Source organism: Peromyscus californicus, unplaced genomic scaffold, assembly GCF_007827085.1.
Source record: "Peromyscus californicus insignis strain IS unplaced genomic scaffold, ASM782708v3 Scaffold_10__1_contigs__length_136768540, whole genome shotgun sequence".
Lineage (NCBI taxonomy): Eukaryota > Metazoa > Chordata > Mammalia > Rodentia > Cricetidae > Peromyscus > Peromyscus californicus.
The window spans coordinates 1,277,543-1,304,400 of NW_026294391.1; the positions used below are offsets into that span (position 1 = coordinate 1,277,543).

The 26,858-nt window shown below is 41.4% G+C and overlaps 1 protein-coding gene and 1 pseudogene across 3 annotated transcripts; one reads left to right on the plus strand and one right to left on the minus strand.

Annotated features, from left to right (window-relative positions):
• Positions 1-3,174: 3,174 nt before the first annotated feature.
• Znf157 (zinc finger protein 157) lies at positions 3,175-26,245 on the minus strand. 3 transcript variants are annotated; one of them, XM_052724929.1, is made up of 5 exons: positions 25,750-26,245; positions 18,383-18,550; positions 11,671-11,797; positions 11,298-11,393; positions 3,175-10,237 (listed from the first exon to the last, which is right to left on the minus strand). In XM_052724929.1, exons 2-5 carry the CDS (start codon positions 18,452-18,454, stop codon positions 9,012-9,014), a joined length of 1,521 nt encoding a protein of 506 aa, XP_052580889.1. In that variant the 5' UTR covers positions 18,455-18,550; positions 25,750-26,245; the 3' UTR covers positions 3,175-9,011. The 3 variants fall into 3 exon arrangements, with proteins under 3 accessions (XP_052580889.1, XP_052581638.1, XP_052582402.1); XM_052725678.1 differs by lacking the exon at positions 25,750-26,245 and having other exon boundaries at positions 11,298-11,449; positions 11,671-18,500; XM_052726442.1 differs by lacking the exons at positions 11,671-11,797; positions 25,750-26,245 and having other exon boundaries at positions 18,383-18,471.
• On the plus strand, positions 3,177-8,895 carry LOC128103066 (ataxin-7-like protein 3; annotated as a pseudogene).
• Positions 26,246-26,858: the final 613 nt, after the last annotated feature.

A 26,858-nucleotide genomic window follows, 5' to 3' on the forward strand; every position in this document is an offset into this window, starting at 1 on the left:
CCTGAATGCCAACATTCTTCCCTTTTGTTTACTCTAAAAAGGTGAAGAGTTAGAAAGGGTAGCAGGTGAGGCGGGGATGAGGGTGCCGTGTTCTGTGTTCTCGAGACTGCTTCCTGCTGGCCTGCGGGGCATCAATCATCTTTGCGGGACTTGAGAAAGCTGGGGTGCTGGCCACATCCTGGGGTAGCTGGCTGATTTGATTCACCGTCCAGGCTCAATCCTCTGTGTTGGATGGAGAGTCCCAGCGATCCGCTGGGTGGGAAAAGTGGGGCTGTCACCGGTGGACCAGGTTCAGGGTCCCGGCATGTCTCAGACTGCCAGGAGAGCCTATCCAAGTCTAGGCACCAAACGTACTTTTAAACCAGCAGGGAGGAAGTCACACCATACAACAGGGCCCAAGTGGGAGGCTTATTGAGGGGAGGGAAGGGTGCAGAGAAGGGAGCAGAGACCAGTTGCTGAGGACAAGAGTGAAGGAAGAGAAAGAGACAGAGCCAGGCTGGTCTTTTATATGAGTGTTAGGGATCAAACTCAGGTCCTCCTCATGCTTTTGAGGCAAGCATTTTATTAATGGAGCTATCTCCTCAGTCCCAAGACAAACTACACTTAGTAGTAGCTAATAGCTCACCAGCAAAGAAAGATTAAAGGTTAATGTGGAGTAGGTAGACACTGGGCTAAGTTTTCATGTACCTATATATAAGTTTAGCAGACATAGCAGAAACACTAATATACAATGGAAGATGTTTTAATTAAGAAACATGAAAGTTGGGCGGTGGTGGCGCTTGCCTTTGATCCCAGCACTTGGGAAGCAGAGGCATACCAATCTCTGAGTTAAGGCCAGCCTGGTAGGTCCAGAACAGAAAAGGCTACACAGAGAAACCCTGTCTCAAAGAGAAAGAGAGGGGGGAGAAGGAAGGAAGGAAGGAAACCGAGAGATGGTGGCACACGCCTTTAATCCCACTTTAATTTCAGCACTCAGGAGGCAGGGGCAACATTATCTATAGACAGCCAGGGCTACAGAGTAACCCTGTCTCAAAAAACCAAAAAGGAAAAAAGGAAAAAAGGAAGGAAGGAAGGAAGGAAGGAAGGAAGGAAGGAAGGAAGGAAAGAAAGAAGGAAGGAAAAGAAAAAAGAAGGAAGGAAAGAAACATGAGACAGATATTTTAACTAAGAAATATGAGGCAATTGACATGTTGAGCCTAATAGGCAGTGGTAGGCTGTGAAGTACAGAGCATGCTCAGTGCTAGGGCACTACTACGTTTGTGATTGGGCTTATAAGAGTTAAAGACCCTATAATTCATGGCTATTAGCTAATCAGCAAGGTGAGGCTAATGTGGACTCTGCTACTGGGTAAGGAGCTTGTAGAGGTCAAAATCTCTGCTTTGAACATGGGGGTAAAGCTCAGTTGGTAGAGTGCTATAACCGAGTGTGCACAAAGTCCTGAGTTTGATCTCCAGAACACATGAAAACTGGGTGTGGTGGCACATGCCTGTAATCCCAGCAATTATGGGGTAGAGGCAAGAAGAACAGAAGTTCAAGGTTGTCCTCAGCAAGTTTGAGGCCAGCCTAGGCAACAGGAGACCCTATCTCAAAAAAGAAAGTTGGAGAGCCAGCAACAATATGGCTTATAAGATAAAGGTGCTTGTTGCCAAGCCTGCTAAGCCTGAGTTCAATCCCTGGGAGGGAAGAACAAGCTCGTTGTCCCCAAACATCCCATGTGTGTTGTGGCTTACACTCCCCAACACAGTAAATAAATATAACACATTGGGGGGGGGGCCTTTGGGATGTTAAAAACACCCTACAGTTTCAAGGCATGGTGGCACACACCTGTAATTCCAGAATTCAGGAAGTAAAGGAAGAAAGACCTCAACTATATAGTAAGTTCAGGCCCAGCATGGGCTATATGAAACTAAAAATTAAAAAAACAAAGGCAGGGCAAAAAAGATGGCTCAGTGGATGAAGATGCTTTACCCTGACAACCTATGCTCAATCCCCAGGACCTAGGTGGCAGGAGATCTGATTCCCCAAAATTGTCCTTTGACCTCCACACATGTTCTGGCACATGCACATAAGTGCACACTAAATAAATAAATAAATAAATAAATAAATAAATAAATAAATAAATAAATAAATAAATAAATGTAATAATTTAAACACAGAACCCCAACTGTACAGTTTGCTAATGGAGGATCAGCATCAACCATAATGGAAACTAATGTGGGTAAGTAGATTCTACTGGGGCCTAAACAAGCCAATGACACTGTCTCTATGGTTAATGAGGAGGGATTTAGGTAACTGGAGAGCAGCATACTCGGAGCCAATGTGCTATACTGAAAACACAGTGGACAAATAGCAGTGGCATGACATGTAGGGTGCAAACACCGTGGGGCAACTCAACAGGTCAAAAATATGAGAGCAGTAGCCAACCAGAAAAGCTGAAGGTTGCCATGTGGCCCACAGACATCACATTTCTCAACAAAACAGAACAAAAATTAAATTGCTCAGGATAGTCACACGGGCAAACAGCATTAAAGCATTTAGAGATATAACTGCAGATACTATCATGACTGGTAGCACAAACAATGTAATGATGATTGCCTGGGACCATCCCATCCTGAAGATCCATGAAATTTTAATGATCCTTGGGGTAGGATCCATGTGGCAAGGTCAGTTATCATCAGGAAGAGAGTGACGGATTATAACCAGGGACAAGGAACGCCTCAAAACATAGGAGAGGAATACACTAGCTCAAAATTGTAAAACCTGAGGACAAACTTCATGCAGCAACAACCTTCAGTTGTTAGCTAGTATACCTGTAGAACGGAGTAGCAAACACAAGAGCCTTAATGAACATATAGATATAGGGGTCGGGGTGAGGTGAGGAGGGGGCGTCGATGGAAGGAGAAAGAAGGAAAAGGAGCCATGGCCTCCCAGTTAGGAGGCAAGGAGGGAAGTGAGGGGTAGTAGCCCGACCCTCACCCCTTGGGCCCGGGGAGAGGTGAGGATGGACTTACAGACATGGGGCTCCGGAGCAGCAGCCACAGCCACCACCACCGCCAGAGGACTCATCCCTGAGCCCCAGTGCAGCCCCCTGAGTGAGCCCTGTTGCAGCGGGCTGCGCTCTGTTGCAGTTGGCTGTGATGTGAGCAGTCAGAGGCCGTCTCCAGAAGAGTTTACAAATGAAAACTAAGAAAATGTCTTTGTCCGGCCTAGATAACAACAGACTAGAGGCTCAGGAGATAATATGCGGACCTGGTTGAGGATTCTTGTTTAGGATTCTGCTTTGAGGCACACCAGGCTGTCAAATGTGGCTACTTCTTTCTGGATGATGTGGATCCTGAGAGCATGAAGGATTTTGAGATCATGGACCAGCCTAGTTTAGACATTTTGGACAGGTTTTCAAGCAGTAAAAGAGCAAGGAGTGTGTTTGCCCCAATTGTAGCCGCAGTATTGCTGCTTCCGGCTTTGCCCCCACCCCACACACACCTAGAGAAGTGCCTGGGAATGTCATGACAGCAACCAAAACACCAACCATCAGATTGCCAATAGCAACAATATGAACACATCTGAGAGTGACCAAGAAGACAAGATAACATCAATGACAATGGCTGGTACTATAACTCAGAGAAGAAAGCCAAGGAGAGAAGATCAGACAAGAACCCTAATTCCCTTCAAAGATCAAGTCTTTAAAACACAAAACTGGGTTCTCTGTACTTCTGCATCAAACACCCTTCCCCTTCTTTTTCTCCTTCAGGGGAACTTAGCAACTCGGCTCCTTTTAAGTACAGCAACTCAACTTGGATCACCTACAAGACCTTGGGGCCAGAAGAGCTGCAGAGCCTACTCACAATGCAGTGAGTCTTTGGCTGAGTGTCTTAGGGTTTCTATTGCTGTGAAATGACACTATGACCACAGCAACTCTTATAATGGAAAGTATTTAATTTGAGTGGCTTGCTTACAGTTCAGGGGTTCAGTCCATTATCATCATGACGAGGAGCATGGCAGCATGCAGGCAGATGTGGTGCTGTAGTATCTTAGAGGCTTATATCTTGCAAGCAACAGAAAGTTGACTGAGACACTATCCTGAGCATAGGAAACCTCAAAGCTCAACCCCCAGTGACACACTTCCTCCCTTGCACTCACATAGTAGCTCACAACTGTCTGTAACTCCAGTCCCAAGGGATGTGATGCCTTCTTCTGGCCTCTGTAAGTAGCATGCAGCCATGTGATGCACAGGCACACATGCAAGCAAAACACTGATACACATAAAATTAAAAACAAATTTTAAGCTGGTTGGTGGTGGTGCACACCTTTAATCCCAGCACTCGGGAGGCAGAGACAGGCGGATCTCTGTGAGTTCAAGGCCAGCCTAGGCTACAGAGTGAGTTCCAGGAAAGGCACAAAGCTATACAGAGAAACCCTGTCTTGAAAAACAAAAACAAAAACAAACAAAAAAACCCAAAAAACAAATTTTAATTAATCAGATTACTTCCTTTGAAGAAAATCCAAATTTAAACCATGAGGTAGCTACTAAGGCTCACAACTAACCACTCATAAAGAGTCCTGTCCCTATAGGACTCAATAGCATCAAGCTGGAATGTAAGAAGCTGCACAAGGTTTGGGAATACTGAAATGGACAGATCTAGATTGAGATATAATATGAGAAGATAATATGAAAATATTTGGAATAAAAAGAAAAGTGAACTAGATACTTCTTGACATTTGGGGGGTGGTATGTGACAGACAGATACCAAGGATAGCAAAAGACAAAACAGGAACAATCAGGGCTCCTGTATCTAAACAGAAAGCACCAAAATTCATAGGACTATTTCTATTTGAGAACTGAAAACAACACATAGCTCATTGAACTATCATACTAAGACCTATACATAAAATTATAAGGAAGTCACAGGGCATTCTCTGAGGAAAAGAGCAGGAACAGGCAGTAAAAAATTAAAGATTATGCCCATACCTAGCAAAACCTGCATTACTCAATACCTAATGCTGTGTCAAGATTAGAAATCATGATTAGCCAGGCAGTGGTGATGCAAGCCTGTAATCCCAGCATTCGGGAGGCCAACCTGGTCTACAAAGCAAATTCTAGGACAGCCAAAGCTGTTACACAGAGAAACCCTATCTTGAAAAAACATAACAAAAAAGAAAGAAAAAAATCATGATTATGACATCCAGTTATTATGGATGCGGACCACTGAGCCCACCTGACATAATTTTGTTCCACTAGGATTTTGGACAACTAAATTTCCATATGCAGCAAAAATATGCCATCTTAAATGTATATTTGGCTAACTTATGAGACTTTAAAACAATATATATATAAAACTTGTGAATTTATTACTCAAATTCTGGCAGGGGAGAAAGACAAATATGTCTATGTTTCTGGTGTAGCACTCATGACAGTATGAGAGTAAAGTCTGTATAATAATTTTTCAAGAGGAAAATGATCCTGGGTTAAGTGTAGAAAATAATGAAGAGAATTAAGATAGTGATTATGTATGTAAAACCAAAGGAATATTGCTCACATAAAAATGGTTTTATGGGTCAGTGAGGTGGATCAGCAGGTAAAAGCATTTGCTGTACAAGCCTGGAAGCCTGAGTCTAATTCCCAGAATCCACATACAAGTGGAAGAAGAAAACAGACTCTACAAAGTTGTCCTGATCTCCATGTGAGTTTTATAGCACATGTACCCACTCACCCATAAACACACACACACACACACACACACACACACACAAATTTTAAAAATGGTTTGTGCACACAGATACCATATTACATCGTTCTATTTTGAAATATCTATGCACATTTATACATAGACATGTAAATGAACAAACTTGTTAAAAATTTAGAGGACTGATAATAAGTAATGATGGCTGTGGAAAATGGAAACTTTCTCACACTGCCCTTTACATTGTAATGTATACAACTTAAGGCAAGAAAAGTCCAATAATTAATAAAGCTGAAAACCTTCTGCATCAATTAGAGCCCAAGCAGGAAACATATCAGTTGTTTTAACACAGAGAACCTACTTCAAATAATTTACTGGCTATGAAATTGTTAGCCACACAAACACATGAGAACATTTAGGATATCAGGGAAGTAGCAACTGCAGAAAGCCACGGGGCAAGGTAGTAATGTCATGGGGATGAGTGGTACAGAGTTCCCTTTGTAGGTTCGTGATCTCATAAATAAAAGAATTTTAAAAGACACAGAAAGAGCTCAAGGACAATTTATTGGAGTCTGAGAAAAAAACACAGCAAACAAGCTGGAGATCTCAGCAGCTGACAGGAGACTGAAAGAGGGAAAGGAGAAAGCTACACTTTCAACAGAGCACAAGGGGAACACACTGCCAAGCACAAAGAGGGTGACCAGGCTCAGGTACAACATTACCCTAGGTTGAAGCCCCGGAAGAGAATATGTTAGAGATTTGGGCCCTTCCCTTCTGCTTTGAAAACAAGGATCCTAAAACAACGGACCCCTAAGAACCCCATGCTGAGAGAAGGGGAAAAACTAAAAGGCACTGGTGTGCAAACACCAGAGAAGGAACCTGGCTTTGGGGAAGAGATTTCCTATTGTTTTGACAGCTTATCTCGGTTAACATACGCAGTTTCTGGCTTTTCTTTCATTTCTTCTACAAAACTACAGTGATGCTACAGGAAGGGTGGAAGGAAACTAGGAGTCTTTCTTGCTATGGGATTTGCTCAAACATTTAATAAATCCATTTCCTTTACCAGTCTCTAATGTCTTTTTAAATACATGGAAACCAAGGCAGCAAATTGAAGGGCCAAACTGCCCAGCAACCCTTTGTTCTTTGTAGTTTTTATTGAAGGGGCACAAAACAGTCATCTTTTCAAGGTGACATGAGCCTTGGGCATGAAGGCAGAGCTCTACCCTTTGGGGCCAACCATGGAGGAAATGTTTAACCTTAATATCACTTGGGTTAACCTTATAGTCAGCTAAGAGTTGCTTTGGGTGACCTAGAATTCACGGTATTTCTAAAATAATAATAATAACTACATGTATTTTGCCAGTTTACCTTCTAGTTTTGTTAGTTTGGGCCAAAGAAGCAATAACTAATATCTATTGCTGTCTGATTACACTTTGATTTCATTAGCTTTGGAACAGTTTAGAGCCCCTGCCTGTCACTGGTTCATCTTTAACATTGCAATTCATTACAAGCAGCTTATGGACTGTTATCCCTCATTGAAAGGCCAGTGCTAGTTGATTTTTTTTTATAAACATGGAAAGCCAATGCCTGAAAATTAATGACAAATACCTTAGAGATTTTTCTATTATAGTCTCTGAGCTTAAGTACAGCCTGGTCTATATCATGAGTTCCAGACCAGCCAGAGCTACATAGTGAGACCCTGTCTCAAAACAACAAATGCTTTAGATTCCTTATCTATCAGGCTATTATTGACCACTGACCAGGCCATTTTTATCAGAGGCAGCTAACATGTTCTTATGTCTGAAATGGTTCCCGGAAGTAGATGCTGCAGAGGATCCTTTCTCTTTCTGCCTAGCATCCATTATCAGTAACAAAGGATGAAATCAGAATTATTTAAAAGTAGAAGGAACATGCTTGTGATACCAAGACTTGGAAGGGAGATAGCTACAGGATGATCCTGAGTTCTAAGCCAGCCTGTGCTATAAAATGAGACCCTATCTTTAATTAAAAATAATAATTAGAAGGGTATGGGAGGGGTCCTACATAGCTAGGGCTCACAGTTTAAGGTGGTGACATCATCCAGCTGATGCTTATCTCAAGAAGATGCAATACCACAAGGCTGGTTCTTTCAGAGTTGAGCATCCGATGTACTGCCAACAGGAACTCCTCTGTCCCTGTGTAGAAGAGATTCTGGGAAAACATTTGGATGAACAAGGAGCTCATGGGAAGGGGAAAAGATCAAGTCCCTTTGTCTTTAGCCCAAAGTATATATCTAGTATCTTTTTTTTCCTTTTTCCTTTTTTTTTATCCAAGACAGGGTTTCTTCATGTAGCCCTGGCTGTCCTAGGCTTTGTAGACCAGCATGGCCTCAAACTCAGAGATCTACTGCCTCCTGAGTGCTGGGGTTAAAGGCATGTGCCACCACAGCCTGGCTGTATCCAGAATCTTTTTAGCCAAGTTCCAACAGGTAGCAGCTGACAAGGCAGAATATGTTTCAGAGTAACAAAGCACATTCTAGAACGGTGGACTTACAGTAAGAACAGAATAGCTTAATAACTGGCACAAGACCTAAAGTTACCAACAGGGACAGATCTTAGGAAGGTAATGTCAATTGAAAACAAGCCAACTGCTAAGCATTTAACTACAATGTGACACCATTTCTGTAAAAAATTAACAAGACAATATAGTATTATACATTGCAGGCTCCATACTATATCAAAAAAATCTCACAGTAGATTCAAATTTTAAATGTTTGAGGAAGTATACATAAATATTACCACCTTAAAACAGACAATAGCTTAAACATAAAACTTTAGTGCAAGAAAAGAGTTAACAAAATTGAAAAACCAGCTGAGTAATCTGAGAGAAGATATTTTAACACATGAATGAGGACTTTATATGCTTACATGTTAAACAACACCAACAACAACATTTAAACCAGAGAGTAAAAGATAAAGTTCTCATTAGGAAACAGTGAACAAAGGATATAAGCAATCAGTACAGATTTAAAAAAATATTTAAATGGCTAATCATCACACAATATGTTCAACTTCATCACTAAATTGAGAAATACAAATGAAAAAAAGCCAGACAGACTGTTTTGCCTACCTGTTGTCAAAGCACTCAGAAGACTATGGCAAAAGTTCAAGGCCAGCTTGGGCTACAAAGTGTCTCAAAAAAAAAAAGCAAGCAATAATGAGCTATTCTCTAAAGGGATCAGACAAATTTTTATACCAGTCTAAGTACCACACAGTGGCAAATGTGCTTTGCATGTTCTGCTTGATTAGATGCCCCTAGGGGCTTGATCCAGTGTTGGGAGTGAGGGACTCTTCAAAGAGAAGCTTTCTCCAATGCACAAAGCAAGGATCGGCCCAAGTGAGTTCTCTGATGTTCTGTGAGGTGGGCTTTCCGACAGAAGCCCTTTCCACATTCCTGACATTCAAAAGGCCTCTCTCCTGTGTGAATTCTCTGATGCTCAATGAGGCGCACTTTCACATAAAAAGCATTTCCACACTCACTACATTCATAAGGCTTCTCACCAGTGTGAGTCCTCTTGTGCTGACGAAGGGATTTCTTCATGCTAAAGATCTTCCCACAGTCACCACATTCATATGGTTTCTCTCCTGAATGAATACGCTGATGCTCAATGAGACGAGCTTTCACATAGAAAGCATTTCCACATTTATTACATTCATAGGGCTTCTCTCCGGTATGGATTCTCTGATGGATTCCCAGAGATGAGTGTACCCTGAAGGCTTTCCCACATTCATTACAATGATAGGGTTTTTCACCTGTGTGAGTTCTTTGATGATTATTTAGAGTCATTTTCATTCGGAAGAATTTCCCACATTGTCCACACTCATAGGGTTTCTCACCTGTGTGAATTCTTTGATGTTGGTTTAGGGATTTCTTTGCTCGGAAGTTTTTCCCACAGTCCCCACATTCATAGGGTTTCTCCCCTGTGTGAGTTCTCAGGTGCTGGGTGAGAGATATCTTGACACGAAATGTCTTACCACACTCATTGCATTTATAAGGCCTCTCACCAGTGTGGGTTCTCTGGTGGATTGTGAGGGTTGCCTTCTCAGAAAAGGTTTTCCCACATTCAGTACATTCATAGGGTCTCTCTCCTGTGTGTGTTCTGCAATGTAGAATGAGTTGTGACTTCCTGCCAAAAGATTTTCTACATTCATGACATTCAAAGGGCTTTTCTCCCGTGTGAGTTTTCTGATGAGCAATGAGGTATGACCTTGCACTGAAAGTCTTTGTACATTCACCACACTCATAGGGCCTCTCCCCTGTATGTGTTCTCAGATGTTCAACAAGGTTAGATTTCCTGCAGTATACTTTTCCACATTCATGACATTCAAAGTTTTTATCTCTGGTATGAGTCCTTTTATGTTGAACAAAACCTATTTCTTCATGGAAGTCTTCCTCACATCTGTTATAATCAACATTTTGATTCAAAGTTTGAATACTCTGATACTGAAAAATGTTGTTCTCCAGCACAAGGGCATTACCCCCAATTGAACTGTTGCCACATAGCAGAGACAGAGGTCCTTTAAAAACAAGATGTGTGTCATTCATTCATGTAAAATCCCCAAATGGCTTCCCCTGTCATAATATAAAATACCTAACATAGTCTTATAATGCTATAATTTGCAGCTAGACACAGTAATTCAAACCAGTAATCTCAGTAATTGGGAGACTGAAGCAGGAGAATCACAAGTTTCAGGACAACTTGGGCTGTACGGTGAGACCTGTCTCAGAAAAACAAAAAAAGAAAAAAAAAAGAAAAGGAAAGAAAAAAATCCACCTACAATTTGCCCCCTTGCTAATTCACAGACCTCTTCACTAGTCCCAGGATACATTTCTCAGGTAAGGATCAACATTCACAATTTTCTGCCTAGAACACACCAAATCTACATAGCTCTGTCTCTCACTTCACTGACATTTGTACACTAATGTTGACCTCACCAAAAACCTTTCCATGGATATAGTCCCTAAAAGTGCACATCAATGGCTGTCTATCTTAATTTGGACTGCTTTTCTTTTCATCATCCAAAACACCAAAACACTACATATTTGTTTGTTTCTGGATGCCTTCCCTCACGAGATTGCAAGCTCCAAGAGAACAGAGATATTATTTATTAACTGCTGGACCCCAGTACCTAGAATGTGACCAGTACACATTTGACAGTCCTTTAAGTTTTGGTAGATAATTAAGTGAATATATGAACAGATGCCTGACATCAACAGCTATTAAGAAATGGAAAAATAGGGCTGGAGAGATGGCTCAGCCATTAAACGCCAGGCTCACAACCAAAAATATAAGAAATGGAAGAATAAATTTCTAACATGAGGCTGAGATCATTAAGTGCAACAGATAACATTATAAACATCAAAATACATTAGTACTAAGATGTGAGCATAATATTGGGGCAGATAATTTCGTTTAGTAATTTAATTTACTGAAGCATGTAAACTTTCTGTCCTTATTTCAAAGAGCCCAAGGCTCTAAAATGATCCCTGAAAATATTACATAAGGATGCCCTTTGACCTAAATTCCTAGGGTCTGGCTTCCCATGTGTTCAGTGTTTCTGGTTCTTGCTCACTCACCTGAGTAATCACGGCCTGAAGATTCCTCTTCTAATATCCACAGTTCTTCTCCCCTCTCCAACTTAAAGATCATGTCTGGTTTGGCCACGCAGAGGCCTGTTAATGGGAAATGGCACAGGACATGGGCCAAGAAGTTTGAGCTTTTAGGGCATCTGATGGAGGAGGAAGGTACATCTTTCATGAGCTGCACAAGGAAGGGGCCCATTTAAACCTTACATTTGGGGACATGAGAACACATTCTTCCTGGAGCCCTAAACTGATCATTTAGCTGTAACTCTTAAATCTAAAACTAATATATCACTAAACTGCAGTGGTGGCATACATGACAGGAACCATATGCTCCCAGGGATTACCCAGACACACTCATCCTCACCCACAGATGCCAAGTGACTGTAGGTCTCCAGCATCACATCCTTGTGCATGTTCCTCTGGGTAGAGTCCAGTCTGTGCCACTCTTGTTGGGTAAAATCCACAGCCACATCCTCAAATGACACAGATCCCTGTAATGACAGTCTACAGTGATCAGAGCAGGGGCATGTTATGGAGAACACATAGGTACTAATCTTCTCAGTGCAGCCCCACTGGGAGCTGAATGGAAAGAGCCATGCTGGATACCTTGGTCCATGTCTTACTTGATACTGTACAATAGAGAGGAACCCTGAAAAGCTCTGGCACCATGTTAACTTACTAATTATTAGACTAAATTCCACCACTTGTAAGGTAGAAGCAAAAGGATCAAGAGTTCAAGGCCAGTCTCAACTACATAGAGACCCTATCTCAAAACAATAATAATACCCTGGGGACTATGGAGTTAGATCACAAGACAGGAAGGTTTGAACACAGAATGTGAATTCATCAAACTACATACACTACAGTATGACAAGAAAAGTATGCTATGGGTCTAGGATGTGGCTTGTTTAAATGCACAAAGCCATGGGTTCTATCCCCAGTGCTCCATAAAACTAGGTGTGGTGATGCATATCTGTAATCCTAACATATCTGTAATCCTCGGGAGGCAGAGACAAGAAAATTAGAAGTCCAAAGTTGTCCTCAGCTAAATATTAAGTTTGAGAACTGCAAAAAAATTTTAAAGAAAGATTACCATCTAATTGTGTTTGGGTACTGGCTATGTTATCTTCCATTGTACATACTCTTCTCTCTACCTTTCCCAGCCTCTATTAATCATTATTGTACATTCCAATTAACCTTTATAACATCCACATGTAAGAGAATATGTAGAATTCCTACATCTGGCTTATTTACTTAACATAATGTCCTTCAGTTCCACCCACTTTACTGCAAATAATAGGTATATTCCTTTTTTCTTTTTTTCTTTTTCTTTTGGTTTTTCGAGACAGGGTTTCTCTGTGTATCTTTTCGCCTTCCCTGGAACTCACTCTGTAGCCCAGGCTGGCCTCAAACTCACAGAGATCCGCCTGGCTCTGCCTCCCGAGTGCTGGGATTAAAGGGGTGCGCCATCACCGCCTGGCTGGTATATTCCTTTTATGTCTCCTCGGTACTCTAGCTCAAGTAGTCTACTGTTCCCTTGCAGTGTACAACAGAAACAACTAAGATGTTCTTTAACCAATGAATGGCTCAAATGTGTTCTATCCACACCATGGAATAAGAATGAACACCCAGTGGCGGTAGCGCATGCCTTTGTGAGTTGGAGGCCAGCCTGGTCTACAGAATGAGATCCAGGAAAGGTGCAAAGCTACACAGAGAAACCCTGTCTTGAAAAACCAAAAAAAAAAAAAAAAAAGAATGAACAATCTACTGTGTCACATACAGCAATCTGTATGAAGTTATAGAGAATTATTCAGAGCGAAAAGAGTGAATCCCCAAAAAGCACATAGTGCATGATCTGATTATATAACATTCTTGAAAAAATGCATCTGTACTGTATTAGAGAACATATTAATGGTTGTCAGGGGTTAAGAGACAGAAAGGAAGTAGTCTTGGCTTTTTTTAAAATAAATAGATAAATATTTTATTGTATATATATATATATATATATATATATACACACACACACACATATATACACCCTTTTTTTTCTTTTTTTAGTTTCTCAAGACAGGGTTTCTCTGTGTACCCGCTGTGCCTGTCCTGGAACTCACTTTGTAGACCAGGATGGCCACAAACTCATGGAGATCCACCTGCCTCTGCCTCCCGAGAGCTAGGATTATAGGTGTGCACCACCACCACCCAGTGGTCTTGGCTTTCAAAGATAAAATAAGAGACACAAGTGCAGTTCAGTAATAGAGTATTTGCATAAACTTCACATAGATTCCTTCCCCCAGCATGGGAAAAAAAAGGAGAGATCCTTGTGGCCATGGAAATGTTCTGTATGTGAGAATCCAAGAAATGATCGACAAAGGTTTCACAGGATTACTACTAGGAGAAACTGAGTAAACCACACACTGCAACTGAATCTATAATTACTTCGAAAGAAACACATACCCAGATATGGTGGCACACACTTGTGATTCCAGCACGTTGGAGACTGAGGCAAGAGGAATGCCATGAGTTCAAGGCCAGCCAAGGCTACATAGCAAGATCCTGTCTCAAAAACCCCAAACAGAGTATTCTCCATTGTATCCCCTCCCACCCTTGGGAGTTCTTTTTCACTTTTCTTTAATAAATCTGTGCTGAGCTCTTAGCAAGCTTTTTTGTTGGACTATCTTTGGACCGCCAGCCCACAAATAATGACCCAGAAACTTATTATTAATTATGACAGGGTGGCCTTTAGCTTAGGCTTGTCTCAACTAACTCTTACAACTTAAATTAACCCATTTATATTAGTCTTCATTCTGTCACATGGTGTTATCTCTCTTTCATCTTGCACTTCCTGTTTCCTCTCTGTGTCTGCTGGCAACTCCACCTTTCTTCTTTCCAGAGTTCTCTCTCTGCCTGGAAGTCCCTCCTATATCTCCTGCCTAGCTATTAGCTGTTCAGCTTTTTATTACACCAATAACAGCAACACATTTTCACACAGTGTACAAATATCCCACAACATTCCCCCTTTGTCTAAATAAAAAGGAAAGGTTTTAACTCTAACATAGTAAAACTATATACAATAAGAACAATTATCAGGTAAGAATTACATTCACAATGTCCAGTCCATTTGCATTTGGCAAATTCAAAGAAAATACTCCATTATCTATCCTATCTTGGTGAGTCCAAAGTTTTGTATCTAATTCACGTTCTATCATATCTTATATTACCAGCCTTAAAATATCCTTTTAGACATTATAACATTTTCTTAAACAACTTTAGCTTTTATGTCTCTCAATCTTTTTTTGTTTGTTTGTTTTTGTTTTTCAAGACAGGGTTTCTCTGTGTAGCTTTGGAGCCTGTCCTGGATCTTGCTCTGTAGCCCAGGCTGGCCTCGAACTCATAGAGATCTGCCTGGCTCTGCCTCCCATGTGCTGGGATTAAAGGAGTGTGTCACCACCACCCGGCATGTCTCTCAATCTTATACACTTTACATCTCTTGTGAGTTTTTTTTTCTGAATTTGGTTAACAAGGAAAGCTATAACTATAACTATCTCATCTTCAACACCATCAGAGACCTGAGAAGGATATAATATTACCTGAGTAAACAGGAAGTGCAAACAAATGACTTCCAAAAATTGTAAAAAATGACAGAAACAGTTGGCTGCCTAGACAGTCATTCAAGTTTCCTCTGCAACATTGGGGCATCCATCTTCGACCTAAAGGCATCAAATATCTGACAGACTTTTCTATGAAGCAGGAATTTTGAAGAACTGTCCTACCTTGTCTTGGCAAAGTTTGGCAGTTGCCTTCTTTTGTGTCTTGCTTGTTGAATTTGGACAGCATACTGTCAGCAGTCAAGGCAAGGGCAGTTTCTTGCCCAGTGACTAACTTTGTCACAAAGAAAGCAAATTCCATACAGAATTTCTTCAATGTCCATCATCCATTTTTTGAAGTAAATTGGTGCTGCCAGGAGCAGTGTCTCATTGTCATGAAAAGCCTTATGTTATTAAAACATCTTAAATGCTATATTCTGTAGGTTTGAAGACCATCTATCTATGTAAAATATATCTGTTTGACCTTGAAAGCATGCCTAACATAACTATAAGTTTGATTGTTATGGATGACTAACTACTAACCTATGTTTCTTTTTTTTAAATATTTATTTATTTATTATGTATACAGCATATATGACTGTAGGCCAGAAGAGGGCACCAGATCTCATTACAGGTGGTTGTGAGCCACCATGTGGTTGCTGGGAATTGAACTCAGGACCTCTGGAAAAGCAGTCAGTGCTCTGAACCTCTGAGCCATCTCTCCAGCCCCTATGTTTCTTTATTATCCTAAATAGCTTCCAAAGACTAGAACTTTACATCACATTTTTAAATGAGCTGTATAGGTACAATACCTTAAACAAGAGAAGAAACATATATATAGAATGTGTTCTAACACCCTTAAATTTGCATAAATACACAAAAATTTATACCAATATAAAATATTTCAAATTAACAGTTGCTTTTTTTTTAGTTTAAAAGTAGATTCAATAATCTACCCTTTAATTCTATAATTTCTATATCCCCATTTTTTTTCTGAAAGAGATCATTGAATCTAACCTCTTCATTGGGTGGAGGTGGTGCACACCTTTAATTCCAGCATTTGGGAGGCAGAGGCAGGCAAATCTCTGTGAGTTCGAGGCCAAACTGTTCTACAGAGTGAGTTCTAGGACAGGCTCCAAAGCTACACAGAGAAACCCTGTCTCAAAAATAAAAAAAAAAAAAGGAATCTAACCTTCCTTGCTTAGTTTACTCTCTTACCATGACCAGTAACAATTTGCAACCAACCCCCCTAAATGATGACAAACATCCATAACCCACAGAATGACCAAACCCACCTATCCCACCTCTTGGGAATGTGGGCATCATGTTCTTTAAATTACTTCCTGTTGCCTGGGGGCATTGGCATCTTTAGGGAACCCTGAGAAAATTGAGATAATGGTCAAGTCCTGGGAAAACTAGATGTAACATTTGTTGTGCAGTCTCTGTGCAATGAAAAAGTACAGGGCTTATCTGAAGTCCTAGCTAGAGTAGTCTGTGAGGCTGAACCCTCCCAGCTAGCAGCTTTGAAGTTGTTCTAGATGCAGAATTTTGAGGAAACTTCAACAGAGACATTCTAAGGGGCTGGATCACCTGGGCTATTTGTCTTTATTGGTGTCTGGTCATTTCTTTTTCTGAAAATACACAAACTTTTAAAGGTAACATATATATCTGTATTAACACAAGTATAGAATGAGCAGTGTGTACAAGTCAGCTAAAGATGATTTTTTGTTCTATGTTTGGGCAGGTAAAAGGCATCTGTCAACTTTATAAGTCCATTTCAACTGCATAACCAAACTGTAATATAACTCTCTATCCATGCCATTTGAAAGAGTGGCATGTAATAATAAGTCATGAGGACTCTGTAGCTAACAAGATTTATCATGTCTCATCCAGTCTCAGAGCTATTCCCATGCAGAGATCAGCATACATGTCACCTGTCCTATAGTCTTTTCTGCCTTCCTCCCTTATGTCTGCAGCTAAGATCCTCAGAAGGTCTTTCCTAATCAAATCGGATCTTTATTAACTTTGAAGAAATCCATAGCTTTTTGTTTCCTGTGAAAACAAAAGCAAAACCTCTCCCCCAACACAACGTATTTTCTGACCTCCATATTAAAGTTAAAACATCCCCAAAATATACAGGCTGGTTTAATTTGGCAGCTCTTTTCACAATCCAATGTCTCTCAGTAGCTGTCTTTTTTGCTTATTAGCATTTAAAATATTTAAAGTTAACAAAGCACTGTATATGATCCACATGCCCTATGTTATGGTATTTCCCATCCTTATGTGGCTTTTTTTTTACATATATTACTTTACTCTCTCTTTAAAGACTTTACTTTTTTATTTTTAAAATATTTATTTTTTATGACTGTTTATACCCATTTTCTTTTCTTTCTTCAGCACCTAAGTACCTTTTTTAAGTATACTGTACCTTTTTAGAGGATTTCTATGTCTGGACCTGGCTTTAGTAAGTGCCTGACACATTTTTTGACCACATGAGACAAATCTTAAACTGTTAGGTGGCAGCTAGGGCTTCCACTGTGCACCTCTGGTAGCTGGCTTCACTCCCCTCAGTTCCCTAGGAGCCTAGTCTCATGCAAGTGGGTACCAGCAGGAGCCACATTTACCACCAAAGTTCTGGGAAGTTGCTGAGCCCACTTTCCTGAGTCCCCATGAGTGGCAACCAACTGTTGTGAGTGCTCACAGAGAGGCCCAGGTGGCGACTGCAGTGGTGCCTGCTGGCGTGACTTCTCTGTCTGTGTGGTCATGCCCCATGTTGGAGTGATAAATGTAGTGGTACTTTTTTGTTGGGACTGCCAGCCTGCAAATAATTACATGGAGACTTTTTATTAATTATGAAAGCTCGGCTTTGGCTTAGTCCTGTTCCTGACTAGTTCTTATAACTTAACCCATATTTTTTTTAATTTACGTTCTTCCTCGTGGCTCATTACCTCATCTCCATACTTCCCACCCTGCTTCCTCTGTGTCCGTCTGGCAACTCTACCTTTCTTCTTCCCAGAGTTCTCTCTCTGCCTGGAAGTCCCACTTACACCTTCTGCCTAGCTATTGGCCATTCAGTTTTTTTTACACCAATCACAGCAATACATCTTTACATAGTGTACTAATATCCTACAACAGAGCTCTACTTGAAAACAAAACAAGCCAGGTGGTGGTGGCTGCTGCGGCGGCGGCAGCGCATGCCTTTAATCCCAGCACTTGGAAGGCAGAAGCAGGTGGATCTTGGTAAGTTCGAGGCCAGTCTGGCCTATAGAGTAAGTTTCAGGACAGCCAGGACTGTTACACAGAGAAACCCTGTCTCAAAAAACAAAACAAAACAAAAAATAGCTAAAGAAACAACAAGCCCAAGAATGCAGCAGGGTTGTAGAGCATTTCTGGAACCTGCCTATAGCCCTGGGCTTCACCCCCAGCATTGAAAAAGAAGAAAAAGAATAAAATAAAAAAACAAATGGTGCGGGAGGGGGGGATACTTCTTACCTCAGCTGATCTGCTGGGTTCTTCTGAAATCAAGGCAGGAAATCTCTGGGGTGATTTCTCATTCGCTGACATGTTCACCCAGGACCTCAGCCCCTACTTCCAAAGCTGAAGAGCTGAAGAGTGCAGAAGATTCTGCAAGCCTCTAGTAAGTTGTAAAGTTCAATGAGTCTACAGAGACAGAAGAAAGAAACCCTAAAACAACACCATCCATGTGTCTTAGTTACTGTTCTATTGCTGTAAGGACACATCATGACCAAGGCAACTCATAGAGTAAAGCATTTAACTGAGGCTTGCTTACAGTTTCAGAGGGCTAGTCTATGATCATCTTGGTGGGGAGCATGGCAGCAGGCTGGTACAGCACTTGAGCAGTAGATGAAAGCTCACACTGATCTGAAAGTTGCCTACAGAACCAGAAGTTGGACCTGGTGTGGAACCCTCAAAGCCCACCCCCAGTGACACAACCTCCTCCAACAAGACCATACCTATTCCAGCAAGGCCATACCTCAATTGGGGACCAAACATTCAAATATATGTGCCTCTGGGGGCCATTCTCACCCAAACCACCACACCATGTCATTTCACACACTGACCTCACAGAGCTAAACACCACCAACTGAGATTTACTGTGGGTGGATTACAATATTCACACTCAACAGAATGAGCTGAGCCCATTATTCTCTGGTGCATCCATTAGGAGCTGCCCCTGCCCTGACCCAGCCAGGCTGTCAGCTGCAGCTAGAAGCAACTCAGGTGTCTTTTCAGAGACTTTACTCATGTGAACCCAGTATTTTTTTTCCTGAGACAGGGGGTCCCAAAAAGAAGAGACCATCATTCCAATTGAAGGGCCTAGATAAGGCAAACTACTCTTGACTAAGAGGGTATTTTTCTTATTCTTCATAAGAAAGAATAAGTCTCCATGTATTTATTTTGGAACTGGATGGCAGACCCCAAAGATCAAAGAGTAAACAAAAAAATTACAATGGTATACTGTCCAAACTGGACATGCAGGACACAAAGAAAAGTGACTGCCAAACTCTGCCAAGACAAGGCAGGACAGTCCTTCAAAATTCCTGCTTCATAGAGAAGTCTGTCAGATATTCTGCAGGACACAAAGGAAAAAGACTGCCAAAGTTTGCTAAGACAAGGCAGGGACAGTCCTTCAAAATTCCTTCTTCATAGAAAAGTCTACAAGATATTCTAGGCATGTAGGTTGAAGATGGGTGCCTCAGTGTTGCAGAGGAAACTTAGAATGTCCAGGCAGCCAGATGTCTCTATCATTTCTATGGTTTTGGAAGTTGCTTGATCTGTGTTTTCTGTTTAGTCAGGTAATATTATATCCTTCTGGAGTCTTTGATGGAGTTGAAGACTAGATAGTTATAGCTACAGTTTTCCTTAGTTACGATAGAAGATAAATTAGGTACAAAACTTAGGACTCACTAAGATAGAACAGATAACAGAGTATTTTCTCTGAATTTGACAAATGCAAATGAACTAGATATTGTAAATATAATTCTTATTGATAATTGTTCTCATTGTTATAGTTTTACTATGTTAAAGTTAAAACTCTTCCCTTTTATTTAGACAAAAAGGAGGAAATGTGGAATATTACTTTAACTATGTAAAGATGTGTTACATTTGTTTATGTTGTGGAATATCACTTTCATTATGTAAAGGTGTGTTACTTTTGTTTATGCTGCATTTGTTTAATTATGTAAAGATGCGTTGCTGTTTTACTCTGCCTGCCTAAGGCACCTGATTGGTCTAATAAAAAGCTGATTGGTCAATAGCTAGGCAGTAGAGGGATAAGTGGGGCTGGCAGCAGACAAAATAAGTAGGAGGAAGAAGAGAAGTGAAGGGAGAGAGAATGAGGGAGAAAGAGAGAGTGATGCCGGGGCCGGCCAGCCAAGCAGCTGCCAGACAGACAGACACAGAGTAGGGCATACAGAATGAAAGAAAAGTAAAAAGCCCTGAGACAAAATACAGGTGAAGAGAAACAGATTAAATTAAGTTATAAGATCTAGCAGGAAGCCAGGCGGTGGTGGCGCATGCCTTAAGTCCCAGCACTTGGGAGGCAGAGCCAGGTGGATCTCTGTGAGTTCGAGGCCAGCCTGGTCTACAGAGTGAGTTCCAGGACAGACACCAAAACTACACAGAGAAACCATGTCTCAAAAAAACATAAATAAAAATAAAACATCTTATACAATTCAGCAACCATTACTACTAATAAAAGTTCAAACTAAGCCGGGCATGGTAGTGCCTGCCTTTAATCCCAGCACTAGGGTGGGAGAGGCAGGCAGATAGATCTCTGTGAATTCAAGGCCAGCTTGATCTACATAGTGAGTTCCAGAGCAGCCGGATCTACATAGTGAAACACTGTCTTAAAAAAACAAACAAAGGGCTGGAGAGATGGCTCATTAGTTAAGAGGTCCTAAGTTCAATTCCTTGCAATCACATGGTGGCTCACAACCATCTATAATGAGACCTGGCGCTCTCTTCTGGTGTGCAAGCAAAACACTGTATACATAATAAGTAAATAAATCTTTAAAAATTTCAACTAAAATCAGGTAAAAGCTAAGTAACTCATATGAAGCAAAAATTACTTATGAAACATTGCCCGAAAAGCAGAATGATGAAGCTACTGTTAGTAATTAGTAAATAGGGTTGAAGATATAGGTCAGTAGCATGAGGCCCTGGATTCAATTCCTAACAATACACACAAACACACACACACACACACACACACACACACACACACACACACACACACACACTTAAAAAAAAGAATAAGGCCGGGCGGTGGTGGCGCACGCCTTTAATCCCAGCACTGGGAGGCAGAGCCAGGCGGATCTCTGTGAGTTCAAGGCCAGCCTGGGCTACCAAGTGAGTTCCAGGAAAAGGCGCAAAGCTACACAGAGAAACCCTGTCTCGAAAAAGAAAAAAACAAAACAAATAAAAGAATAAACTTCTAAAGTGGATGGACTTACACAATTAAAGAAGTTTTTTATTTTGTTTTTTTAATGAGCTGCAATGTAGTTCAATATAGCACAGCATTATTTTATTACACATAAGGCCCTGGGTTTTATCCCCAGCACTGCAATTCATTAACTAGTTAGTTGACAAACTAATGACCAGGCCAGGAATGGTGGCACATATCTTTTGTTTTTGTTTTTTGCTTTGTTTTTGTTTTCAAGACAAGGTTTCTCTGTGTAGTTTTGGTGCCTGTCCTGGATCTTGCTCTGTAGACCAGGCTGGCCTCAAACTCACAGAGATCCATCTGGCTCTGCCTCCTGAGTGCTGGGTTTAAAGGCGTGTGCACCACCGCCCGGCTGGAGATACATGTCTTTAATCCCAGCTCTCAGAAGGCAGAGACAGGCAGATTTCCATGTGTTTGAGACCAGCTGATCCACATAGCAAATTCGAGATGAATCAGGTCTGTATAATCAGACCATGTCTCAAAAAACAACAAATAAAAAATGCTGTGGAATAATCCTTTTGTACACTCTGAATGTGTATTGCTCTCACTGGTTTAATAAAGGGCTAACTGGCCAATAGCTAGGCAGATAGAGATTAGTCAGGAAAGCCAAACTGGGAGAACACTGGGAAGAAGAAATGTGGGTCACCAGTCAGATGCAGAGAAAGCAGGAGATGAACATGCTGTACTAAAAAAAGGTACTGCCATGTGTAGAAAATGTGGGTTACGCCGGGCGGTGGTGGCGCACACCTTTAATCCCAGCACTCGGGAGGCAGAGACAGGCGGATCTCTGTGAGTTCAAGGCCAGCCTGGGCTACCAAGTGAGTTCCAGGAAAAGGCGCAAAGCTACACAGAGAAACCCTGTCTCGAAAAACCAAAAAAAAAAAGAAAAGAAAAGAAAAAAAAAAGAAAATGTGGGTTAATTGTTAATTTAAGTTGAAAGACCCAGTTAGTAACAAGCCTAAGCTATTGGCCAAGTATTTATAATTAATAACAAGTCTCTGTGTGGTTATTTGGGGAGCCAACTGGCAGGACAGAACTGACTGGTGGGACAGAGAAAGCCCACCTACAAAAAAAAAGAGATGTCCACTAGAACTCAACATTGTTTTGTAAATTCTATATGATATGATCAGAGTAAATATTGAGAAGAAATTATAATTGTAGCTTTCTTTGACAATGATATGATCTTTATTTTTAGTTTATGTGTATGAGTATTTATTTGCATGTACGCATGTACATATGTGTACAGTGCCCACAGAGGCTAGAATAGGGCATCAGAACTCCTGTGAGCTGCATGTAGATGCTGGGAACCAAACCCAGGTCCTCTGCATGAGCATCAAGTGCTTTTAATGGCTGAACCTCTCTAGCTCCATGACTTTTTTCTTTTTCCTTTTGGACAGGGTCTTTAATACATAGCCCTGGCTGGCCTAGAACTCACTAATGTAAACCAAGCAGGCCTAGAACTTGTGGTGATCCTCCTGCATTTGCCTTTTTAGTGCTGGGATTATCTAGCAGGCTCTGCTGAAAGGCTACTAGGACTCCTAATTTATACTGATAAAGAACTGATATAAGATAATATTAGAAGAGCATGTTTTGTTGTTGTTATTTTGTTTTTTTGTTTTTCCAAACAGGGTTTCTCAATGTAGCCCTGGCTGTCCTAGAACTCCCTCTGTAGATCAGGCTGGCTTCAAACTCACAGAAATCCTCCTGCCTCTGCCTCCTAAGTGCTGGGATTAAAGGTATACACCACCATCGCCTGGCTAGAAGAGCATTTTTTTTCTCAATAATAGTTATGGGAAAATGTAAATGATTTTTAAAATCCATTCATAAAATAGCAATACATATAATAAATAATGCTTAAATATTATATTATTATTATAAGTAATAAAATAGCAATAAATTTGCAGGGCTGGAGAAATGGCTCAGCAGTTAAGAGCACTTGCTCTTAAAATGGCTGTTAAGAGTACTCAGTGCTCATCTAGATAACCCAAAATCAGTTCCTAGCTCACAACTGCCTGTAAATCCAGCTGGTCTCTGAGAGCACCTGCAGACATATGGCATACACTTACACAGACAAATATACAAAATTAAAAATAAAATAAATCTTTTTTTAGACCTTAAAAAAGAATAAACTTGCTACAGGAGCTGGACCTATGCAATTACAGAAGTCTATTCTCTAAAAACAAAAATGAGCTGGGGGCAGGAGAGTTGGCTCAGCAGTTAAGAGCACTGGCTGCTCTTCCACAGGGAGCACACACAGGTGGCTCCCAACTGCCTGTAACTCCAGTCCCAGGGGATCTGGCACCCTCTTCTGGACTCTTGAGGCACCAAAGGTGCACGTGATCCACAGACATACATTCAGGCAAAACATTCATACATATAAAAAGCTAGAAAGAACAACCATAGTAGTACACATGTGCACATCTGTATCCCAGCACTACAAAACAGCTGTATCCCAGCACTACAAAACGGGGTACACAGAAAGGCCCTTTCTATTATTAAATTAAATTAAAAACACACAAGGCCCCTTCTGCTCTCTCCTCCTCCCCCTCTCTCTCCTCCTCATGTGTCTCTTCCCAGGCCTGGCCACACTTTCTTCTGTCCCATTCCCCAATTCGTCCCAACCCCCCCTCCCCCGCATCCTCCTAAAAAGCTCTGATACTGGGAAAAAAACAAGGCTGGCAGTGGTAGCTCACGCCTTCAATCCCAGCACTTGGCAGTCAGAGGCAGGCAGATCTCTGTGAGTTCCAGGTCAGACTGATCTACAGATTGAGTTCCAGGACAGCCAAGGCTACCCAGAGAAATTCTGTCTTGGAAAAAAAAGGGATGGAAGAGATGGTTTAGCAGTTAAGAGCACTAGCTGCTCTTCCAGAGGACCTGAGTTCAATTTCCAGCACCCACATGACAGATCACAACTGTAATTTCCAGTTTCAGGGGATCTGATACCGTCATACTTACATACATGCAGGCAAAACATGAATGAACATGAAATAAAAATAAATAAATTATTTAAAAAAAAAACAAATTTAAACAGACCAAAATTGACAAATGCAAAATAGTCACATAGACACAGCATAAGTTGATCTGTAAAAAATGTCAAACCTTAGCAAGGCACATGTCTGGAGTCCTACCTACATGGAAGGCTGAGACACAGGAGTATTACTTGAACCAATAGGCTAGCAAAACTCCATGCCAACAATAATAATAGCCAACCCTCCCAAAAGTACATCAAAAAATCAACCAGGGTAGGTGAGGTATGACAAAAGACTGACGACCTGAGTCAATCTTGAAACCCATGTAAAGGTGGAAGGAGAGAACCAATTCAACAAAGTTGTCCTCTGACCTCCACATTGTCTTCTGACTTGCTCATCTGCCCTTTGGCAGGAGCTCCCCTCTCTATAGAAATAATAAAATTTTTAAAAAGAATCAGTCAATACGATTGACCATAAAGCTCAATGATAAGATCATGTATCCAAAATACTGCTAGACTGATTTTGTTTTATCTCACTGTGTAGCCTTAAGTTGGCCTCAAACTTGCAGCAATCTTCCTGTCTCAGCCTCCCATTGCTGGTATTGTAGGCTAGAAAAGATTCAAGCAGAAGTATGTGTTGTTACTGTTTTTAAAATAAAGGCTAGCCGGGCCGTAGTGGCGCATGCCTTTAATCCCAGCACTCGGGAGGCAGAGGCAGGTGGATCTCTGTGAGTTCGAGGCCAGCCTAGTCTACAGAGTGAGATCCAGGAAAGGTGCAAAGCTACACAGAGAAACCCTGTCTCAAAAAAACCAAAAACCAAAAAAAATAAAAAATAAAGGCTGAACATTAATAATTGACACTCAACTTATAAGTTAGCAAAAGATTAAAATAGTACAGCTAAGAGTCAAAATTTAGGGAAACAGAAAATAGAGGCTTGCCAGACATGGTAGCACTGAGAATCAGTCTCAAAAAGGCAGGAAGGAAGGAAGGGAGGGAGGGAGGGAGGGAGGGAAAACAAAAGCACATCAAAGAGGATCAACAAATTAGCATGCTTCTGTAAAGACTGATGAAGAAAAATCCAAACACAGTATCAAGACAAGATGTTTGAAGCTAACCTGAACACCCCAGAGGTCCTTATTCCTGATCCACACAGACTTCCATTCGCTTTCATTCCCCATCAATGTCATAAAAAATTGGTAGTTTCTCACCTCCCAACACACACACATACAAATGCAACAAAGACATCATTTGAAAATCAGCTGAGTGACTTTCATGCCATAAACCCTCTAGCACTCATTTTAGCGCTGCGCGCCAAGAGACTTAAACCGCATTTCCGTTTCCTGTCCTTGCCCGGTTATTGCGCCTTCTAGAGCCTTTGATTTTTACACACAATCATAAGGGCTGAATGGTTGCAGTCTACTCACATTGAACAAGGAGCATTTAGGGATCTGCAGAGACTTTGGCTGTGGGTGACGTTATCAGGAGACAAGCATGGCCGCGCCAAGACAGTTCTCTGTGAGGGCCGCCATCTTGACACCTATTCCGTACAGCTGGCGGTTCACAGAAGGCGGAGCGGGGCGGGGCGGGGCGGGGGCGTTCACGTCCTTCTCCAAGGCAAGCTGCCCGAAGAAGCTCGTCTTAGGAACTGCACTCTGTAGGTCTGTGCATGTGCAGAGTTTAGCTAAGCAAAAGGAATCCCCTTATCCGTGAGCACCGAGTTGTATCCTAATCTAATATAGAGACAAATTGAGCAAGAGCCGGTAGGAGTCAAGATGGTACAATCCCCTCCTTGAAAGGTACCACTGGGATGAGGGGGTAAAGTCAGGCAAGGAAGGCAGTATTTTTCCGCGTGGACGATACCATTGGAGAAGACGGGAGGAAGGAGTCAAGATGATAAAGTACCCTCTAATTGGGCCAGAACTGCTAGGAAAGAGATTTGAATCTCCCTCAATCTCCACAACCACCATAAAAGGTAATAGTCAAAAGTTATAAACCGCTAACAGCCTCTGGTATAAATAACTTGTGTTTTCCAGCACACTGCTGATGGAAAAAAAAAGAGTTATGAACATACTTTGATGAAAATGAGCAGCAAACCACGCTTTCTTTCTTTCCTTCCTACTTTCTTTCTTAAATTTCTTCTTTTGGTTTTTAAGACAGCTACCTGATCCTGCCTTGATCTTCTGATCCTCACATTTTTCTTTGATACTGGGATTGTAGATATTGGCCATCATGCTAGTCTTCCCCCACACCCCACCCCACCCCCGAGACAGGGTTTCTCTGTGTAGCTTTGGAGCCTGTCTTGAAACTCGCTCTGTAGACCAGGCTGGCCTGAAACTCACAGAGATCTGCCTGCCTCTGCCTCCCGAGTGCTGGTATTAAAGGCCTGCGCCATCACCGCCCGGCCATAGCTAGTCTTTTAATTAGATATTCACAGGCCTCTTTTGGCAGATGTCAGGGTTTCAAGTTCAAATCACATCTCAGGGTTCTTAAGCTCTCTTATCAGAAGAATCCGACAAAGGCACAGTTCACAGGA